Source organism: Lampetra planeri, chromosome 54 (assembly GCF_965212315.1).
Source record: "Lampetra planeri chromosome 54, kcLamPlan1.2.h2, whole genome shotgun sequence".
Lineage (NCBI taxonomy): Eukaryota > Metazoa > Chordata > Hyperoartia > Petromyzontiformes > Petromyzontidae > Lampetra > Lampetra planeri.
The window spans coordinates 332,823-341,030 of NC_136160.1; the positions used below are offsets into that span (position 1 = coordinate 332,823).

At 44.9% G+C, this 8,208-nt stretch overlaps 1 protein-coding gene across 1 annotated transcript; it reads right to left on the reverse strand.

The window, feature by feature from the left end:
- Nucleotides 1–919: 919 nt before the first annotated feature.
- On the reverse strand, nucleotides 920–6,985 carry CIAO2B (cytosolic iron-sulfur assembly component 2B). The gene is made up of 5 exons (XM_078617606.1): nucleotides 6,516–6,985; nucleotides 5,772–5,849; nucleotides 5,360–5,485; nucleotides 2,910–2,955; nucleotides 920–1,891 (listed from the first exon to the last, which is right to left on the reverse strand). The coding sequence occupies exons 1-5, from the start codon at nucleotides 6,627–6,629 to the stop codon at nucleotides 1,788–1,790; spliced, it is 468 nt and encodes a 155-aa protein (XP_078473732.1). The 5' UTR covers nucleotides 6,630–6,985; the 3' UTR covers nucleotides 920–1,787.
- Nucleotides 6,986–8,208: the final 1,223 nt, after the last annotated feature.

Below are 8,208 nucleotides of genomic sequence, written 5' to 3' on the forward strand. Positions count from 1 at the left end.
CCACACCAATTGTATGTGCTGTTGTTGATTCTACGCTTCTGAACTAGCTGGAATGAATGTGCATTTAAGGAAGCCACGTCTACTTACATTTGCAATAATCAGGCCTTACCCTGGAGCAGGCATACCCAACTGGAATTAAGCTGCAGTGAGCCATACCAGGATGATATGACGTGCCTGGATGGTTCAAGTGCGTGATAGGCACATACTGTGCTGTATGGGGTGTGTATCCTGTAGAGGGCTTCAACAACTCTCAATGCAGACCACAGAGCAGATGGAAGTAAAGTGTGAATACAAATATTATTTGCAAACAATATTCATCACCCTGACATTTTAACTCATTTACAGCCAGAAACAATTGTATATTAACGAAATGTATTGAATCTTTTTTTTTTTTAAATAACTTTAACTCGTTTCGATTTAAAGCTTTCGTGACTGCATGGATTCATATTCTTGGTTCTTTCGGTAGTCACGTAGAAGGGAAATAATAAAGTAATAATAAATGTGTTATTTTTATTATTTCCCTTCTACGTGACTTTACCGAAAGAACCAAGAATAAGTTTAACTAATTTGACACACTTGAAATTAATAGTAGGTAATACATTAGACCTGTTTATGGATCATTTGATACAGATAGGGAAAAACTATTGGCTCCATGAGTAATGAAAATGTAAACTTGATTTGAAGCTTTCGTGACTGCAGGAATTACTCTTTGGTTTTTTCGGTAAAGTCACGTATATAAAAAATAAATTAAATAATAGAATACGACGTTTCGATTGCAACACAAGCAATCGTCATCAGGTATAACTACATTTGAGAGAGACAAAACACAGACACGGAGACACACAAGCAGAGACACACAACACAGACACACAGAAATATTACTTAACTCTTAAACTAACTGCAAATGTAACGAGACACATTTTTAAAAATTCTACAAGTTTTATTTTCACATCAATACAAAACCTTTTTTACAATTGACAGCATTCTGTCCACGATGCACAAGGTGAATGTGAGCCAGGTACATCTTTACATTCTGTGTGAACTACGGTCACTCGCTGTTTTGTATTGTTTTTCGTCGTGGCTGATACCCGCCACATCAGGATGCCATCAACATTAAGCAGCCATAAAAAACAGCAGCCTGTGCCTTTTCCATTCACAGGGTCAATCATCCATGTCCGAGTTTCAAGTGTATTTCATTTGAGCCGATGGTTGTGCTTTGAATATTCATCTTCCAAATAGATACTGGGTAGCTATGTGAATTGAAACATCAACCCTGTGAAACAAGTTCTGTACGCAGCGATCTACATTACCAGCATTTACAACAAATATATTTAAACATTGTGTGTAATCAAGCTGACAGCAGCTCACCTCAACCCTGTCAGCTGAAGTAATGTTTGAGTGTGACACTCCAATATGGTTCTACATCGAGTCAATATGCATATTAAGTAATTAGAAGCTGGAAAAATAAGATCATTGGTTAAAAATAGAAACCTCAGCCATGGAGGAGGGGGGGGGGCACAAGGACCATAGTTTGGAGAGGCACAGTGTAAGTGGTAGAGTTGACGGTAGAGGTTGACAGCTTAAATAAAACATTCCTGCATATTTTTATCTTTTTAATTAAACCCAACTACAAATCATATAATTTATTCTCAGATACAGCAAGTGACTAGGATTCAGAGCCATCTTTTTCCTGAGATCCTGGACTAGAAAGGGACAAAATCCATTCCCCCTTCAATGGTTTGAAGTGAATATTCAGCAAGGCCTAACATTAGCACGTGGCATCCTCCTCACTGCTGCTTGCGGCCACCAAGACACTGATTGACAACGCCGAGTAGGTGGGAGTTCTCCAGCGCGGCTGCCACCCTCTCCTTGTCCGCGAGCTGCTTGTTAACTGTGTGTACACACGTGCTCAGCATAAACACTCAATACGGAGTCAATTGAAGGCATATTATATTCTGTATAGCAGTGCCATGATTGCAGTTTTACAAAACCAATCTGCATTGCAGGAACATTAATCATTCGGGGTGTAATGATGCATCGATTCACCAAAATATATTGGTTCGCTCACAATGGGTGTAAATTGTGGCACCAATAAATCAGATAACGACAATAATGGTGTTCACTTTTTTCAGCCAAATACCGGGTCAATGAATACTGCCTCTCCTCAAACACAGAAAGTTTAATTAGGAAATGCTTACTGAGTCATTAAGATCTACATTAAGGAATATTGGGATGTTTCGTTTTTTTATTAAATTGTGGGAGAAAAGTGGACAACCAAGAGACGTGCCACACAAAAGGAGAATCCGACTGCACATACGCACACATCGCCTGTCAGAAAGCTGCTAGCTACACTACCACCTGGAGACAACCGGACTTCCCAACTTGTAGCCATCTCCCACACGTCAACACTGCTCTGGCTAGAACTAGAGATGCACAATTCACACATCTGTGCTTTACCCACTTGACGACCAAGTACCATGCTTGAAGGTAGATCGGTGTGTAAGGACGTCTCATTATTCATCTAACTGACATTTGACACCGCAATTTTAAACTAGACTGCACCACAAAGACAACAATACAGTGAAATACATTATTCTATCAATATTCTGGATGTGTATACAACAAAACAGAATAATTTTTGTGGTTCTCCGTGTTTTGAGAAAATTACAAAGACTAAGCCCAACTCGTGCATATTTAGGATTTATAGGATTTATTTGATAAAAACCAAGACTCAAAGAACCCAAATAAGGCAATGTTTGCATCATGTAGTTTCAATGCAAACATAAAGAGACTCTCCGTTCCAAACTAATGTGACCCTTTCAACTTCCGACTCATGCCAATTGAGTGGGAGACGTGCCCCATGATACGCGGCTGCCTTGTTACACTTGTGATGTGGTGCGCTTCATTACCTGCGTGCTCCGACGCATGCATGCCTGGAGCAATGTGCACGTCCACCTGGCGACACAAAACAAAACACCCAACTCCACTGTTAGACTACATTTTATCACAACACAAAAATATTCCAATACATCTGGTGGAGCCAACACAGAAGGCATTTCTGTAAGTTTTAATGGGCAAGGATACCACGAAACAACCTGCCTTAAACAACACTAGATGGCACTCCTGTCATGCTGTATATGTCGGGTGGTTTTCTGCACATCGGTCGTTGGATATATTTGAACTTTCAGAGATTGGCTAAACGAATCAAGTCAAAAATGTAAAATATACATACCTTTTATAACTACAGTTAAGCGTCATTTGAGCCATTATTGCAATGATGCTGGTTTACATGAAACATGCAGGTAAACAAATACAAATAGGACTCTGACTGTAATTACAAAGAATGTTTTTTGTTCTATTAGCTTACTGGCTTTTCAGACCAATAGTATTCCAGCAGCATGTGAACCTTATGGCAGGACCTCGGGGTCCCGAATAAACGGAAGTCAAAATCGTAAAAAAATGTTGGCGTCTCGTCCCACAGCGCACATAAACGCCGCGACCCACCTGGCGCGGATCATTCTGTTGTTATGTCGTCCAAGCACAGAGAGGACGAATGCGCAGAAGAGCTGAACAAGCGAATGCACTCCATGCTCGGGCATGGGCAGGATCATAAGTCTTATCCAAAGCTGCTCAAACTGCCTACACGACCTTAAGTCCTTCATTCATCATAACGGTTTGCATAATACAGTGAAATTGCTCTCTTATCTTCATTATTATTTGTGACCTGTTTAACACGTAGGCTTTCACACAAGCCGGCCTGAGTAGGTTAAACGTTGAGTTTTATAAGGGCACCACGGGGTGACCAGCCCCTTCCCCACCCAGCCCCTCCCCACCCAGCCCCTCCCCACCCAGCCCCTCCCTACCCAGCCCCTCCCTCCCCACCCAGCCCCTCCCTGCACGACGGACGGACACAATAATCCCCTGTGGGCAGGTGTAACCAGGAGGTTCCTACCAGTATTATGCATTATGTGAGCCCTTTGAACTTGTCCTTCCTATCTATTATGTCTATTAAAATAGCCGTACCAACGGTAATTTGTGACCTACCAATGTCTGCAGTCAGGATCAATCGATGACAATCCTATTACCTGCAGATATTTAACAGATGAGATGCGTTGCACTGTTAATTCCTCCTGTTTGATAATACTTCTCTTGCCCGTAAGCATCTGTGCAGTTTTTTTTTTTTTGCGGTTAAGCCATAGTCCCCACATACTGCGCGTGTCAATGCGGATAACAGGAGCAGCGACCCACAACTCTGTAGAGTAACATTGGTATAAACGCTTGTTACAATATGAATGGCGCATTGAAAACGCGTACTATTTTATATACTGTTTACAAAGTGTGTTCACAAATCCACACTGAGAAACACAATGATTCATAGGGGGGTGTAAATACATTTTTAAATAGTGTATTTAAATAGAGGTACTGCAGGTAAGTAGTTTTCAGTTTTAAAGGCATAGTTTAACAAGACAACACTTGCTACTATCCTTCCAACCCATTGGTGAAAAAGACCAAAGTTTTTGTTTACACTATAATATGTTTATACCAGAGTCAGGGGCTTATGGGACCCCGGGGTCCCGCCATAGGGTTCATGTTGAGGAAAGCGAATTCTATACCAGTTTAACTGGGTATCGTCAGCAGACTCATGCTTGTGAAGCAAATGCAGCTGATTGCCATGTTATTGGCAAGGGCGCTCCACACGGAATATGGGACCCCGTTCAAAGCAAAGAGCAGTAGTCTAAGCAAACTCACGCGTTGCTGTGATGCATTACGAGTGTCTGTCAGAAGCAAATATAAGCAGAAATCTCGTTTTACAGACAATTAAAAAACATCACTTAAATTCGGACCTAGGGGAGCTTCACCAAGTCTCTGTGTCTCAGAGGGTGTAGTGTTGTTGGTGACAGGCTACACACTACAAGATTGCCAGGGTCAGCTCAGATGCACAGGAAGCACTCAAATGTCCAAAAGTATCCGTCCATAATCAGTTCACTGGACTGCCTCTGCAGATGCCTAAATACTATTGGCGTTACATAAAATGTCGTGATAACAGCCGAAAGCAGTGGATAGGAAGTTATTCCAGGTGTAATTATGCATCAATTTCGTTATTCTGATTATTCTAGTTCTCAATACATGCATTAAGTTGCGCATTTTTTTTTCGATTCATAGACGTTGTATATAATTGGTTTACGTGGACCCTTCGGCCATTACATAGTGCTACAATGCAACACAATATTCAAAGAAGAATCAACTCTTCAATTAAATCTCGACCCTGAGTCATGGCAATGTGTTGTTTCGTGACGGGGCGAATCGCTACGCCCCGAGTGGTGAGGCTCGGCAGGTAGGAAGAAGCAGCAGCAGCCACCTTGAAACGGTCGGGCAGGCAGCGCAGCAGCTGGACGCGGATCGCGAGGCCGATGAGCGTCGCCATGCTGCAGTGGGGGATGGTTGGCGTGAAGGCCACCACCACCATGCTCTCCGCATCGGTCACCTGAGGCAACGCCACGACCCGCACGGCTCACTCTCAGGGCTCGCAACACACTCGATGTACTGTGCTCTCTTTCATTTGTTTTATCGTCAAGGTAGGTGCTGCGAATTAGAGGTTGTGATTTTTTAGCCAAACATTTTTTAGGAAATACCCCATTAGGACTGGTGCATGTACGTCCAACACATGTTTCACACCGCTTAATGCGTGCGTACGAATAGAGGCCCAGCAATGGTGCTGGTGTGGGAATGGCTGTAGGGCACGTGGGAAGCGTCGGAGCAGCGCCACTTACACGGACATGAGCCTCCTCCACCACCTTGAGCTCCTCCAGCGTGAGGGGGTGTTCAGGGTCATTGATGCCTCGGATCAGATGTGGCAAGTGCGAGTTAAGTAGTCAACATTGAACGTCGTTAAGGGGTTTGTCTTACGATGAATTCTGAGGCAAACTCAAAATCAAGCACTTTCATGTGATATTTGTGAGATGATTTCTAAAAATAATATGCTAAACCACCAAACATCTCAGGCCACTGCAATCATAGCACGAGGTTAATAAGTTCATTAATTATTAATAAATCAACACTCGTGATTTGTTAAATTAAAACGTATTTCCATTTTAAACGACTTAAACTTTTGGTTTATTATACATTAGGGTTGATTTAACTTTATCTGCTTGTTTAAAATACAGCAATTTGAACTATGCATTATAACTTGACAGTTATGTAAATCCTAAATATAATTTGATAAGCTATTAGCCGTAGTTAATTTGTTATAAAGTAAAACAACAATCCCACTTTAAAGGCGGAGCGTGGATTGCTCTGAGGGCCTAGCGCGGCCTGACGAGGCCTCGGCCTCGCCTGCGCCGCTACCGGAAGAAGGGCACCACAGCCGGGCGGGTTTCGCGCGGAGGAAACGGGTGGCGGCTCGGAGGAAGCCAAACGTGGGTTCACAGAGCGTGGAGGCGAAGTGAGGAGATGCAGATGGCGATGAGATGCAGATGGCGAGGAAGTGCCGGCGGCGAGGAATTGGAGGAGAGGATATCGAACACCTCCCGCGAGTCGATCTCGTCGGCAAGGGTCTCGTCTTCGTCGCGCTCCGTGAGGACGCGATCCGCGCTCCTCGCGAACACGCGGGGCCGCGCGTTCTCCAGCATCGCCCCTCTCCCCGTCTCTCTCCCTCCCCGTCTCCCTCCCTGGCTTTAGATCTCTCCCGGTGCCGCCACCACCACCACCACACACCTCTCTCTCTCTCTGCCTCTGCTGCTATGAAGGGCGCCCCGACACAGGCGGAGTGGGCGGTGCGACTTCGTGTGTCCCCAGAGCGCGCTGCTGATGTTTGTTTTACCCACCGCGCCGGGCACTCATTTCAGTTCGAGTCGACCAAGGGGAGGCCCGCACCTGTCCAGGTGTCACTCGCCACTGATGTGAGCCGTGAGCGCACGATGCCGTAAAGCAGCGCACACCACGAACTCTACCGTCACGTTCAAGTGTCGTAAACGCGGCTGCCGTAAACGCGGCTGCCCCAGGAATCTGACGGTGCCACTCCGAGTGTCAAAGAATGGCTGCGTTTGGGATTTTTCAAAAGACTTCTTCCAAAACATCCTTTAAGTGGCCTCTTTATCCTTTAAGGCGTCACACTTTTCCAATGCCCTGCTACGGAGCATGCCTAACCGTTTATCGCATAGACAGTCAAACCAATATATTTTCTATACTCTTTGGTTCAATATATTTTCTATTGCCAGTGATGGAATTTATTCTGAGTGCAAAAGCAATTACGTTTACAACTTTGCGTTTTGTGCAAAGACCAAACACTACACTGATAGCTCACTTTAATCATGGGGCGCTGCTTCTAACCTCAGGCACCTGGCCCTCCACAACTTGGTAATGTTAGCAGAGAAGTCACATTGCTAACATGGAAACGGATACTTTTCTCAGGTTCCGCAAGTCCTGCGGTGACCACGTTTCCTCCTTACAGTCTCAGAATTGATACAGGGTGCGATTAATAACACTTCCTCGTTTTATGGATTATGTGCCCAGCCATGCACGGCTTCCCATGAGAGTAGAATAATATATCCCAGCAATGGACAGATTTAACTATAGATTATACGTAACTATATTTAGGTAGTAAGAACACAGGGGAACATACATTAATCCATTCTTCATATCGATTGAATAATTTGTGTGTTATGAGAAAGGATAATTGCCATAAACGTCGCATATTATATACGTCTACGTGTTAAGGCCACAGTGTTACAGACATGACTTGCTGAGTTTGTTGTTACCTGTGCCCATGCACCGCTGCCAACGCATCACCACAAGGTGATATGGGGCCCGACGTCCATCCGTTCCGCTCCCTCCTCCATCTCGTCGCCATCTCGTCGGCTGGCCCCCACCGGGCCCCCGCCGAACGAGTGATCGGGCCGACACAAATCCCGCACTAACCGGAGTGAATATTTGGTGAGAAGAGCCTATAGCCTACTGCTGCCCAAGTCCCCAGATACTCAAACGCCTACTACGTACCCCGTAGCTGTACTCACGGCGTCGCACGGACGCTGTGAGAGTCGGAGGGAGAAGGACGAGAGAAAACTTCACCTACCAATGCCTCGTGGTGGCACTCGCTGGCATCACACAGATGCCGCGAGCGGCTCCAGGAGGCAGGACGGCAGGGGGGGGGGGTCGTGGCGACCAAGATGTTGAAGAAGAGTCTCTTTTGAATGGTCCCAGTCTACTTTT

What these genes read in the sequence shown, in the direction of transcription:
- CIAO2B (XM_078617606.1), bottom strand. Translation starts at nt 6,629, where the DNA reads ATGCTGGAGAACGCGCGGCCCCGCGTGTTCGCGAGGAGCGCGGATCGC. An exon ending in ACTCGCGGGAGGTGTTCGAT is followed by an intron (nt 5,850 to 6,515) that starts ATCCTCTCCTCC and finishes CACTTGCCACAT; the next exon opens with CTGATCCGAGGCATCAATGA. An exon ending in GCCTGCCCGACCGTTTCAAG is followed by an intron (nt 2,956 to 5,359) that starts GTGGCTGCTGCT and finishes TTGTGTCGCCAG; the next exon opens with GTGGACGTGCACATTGCTCC.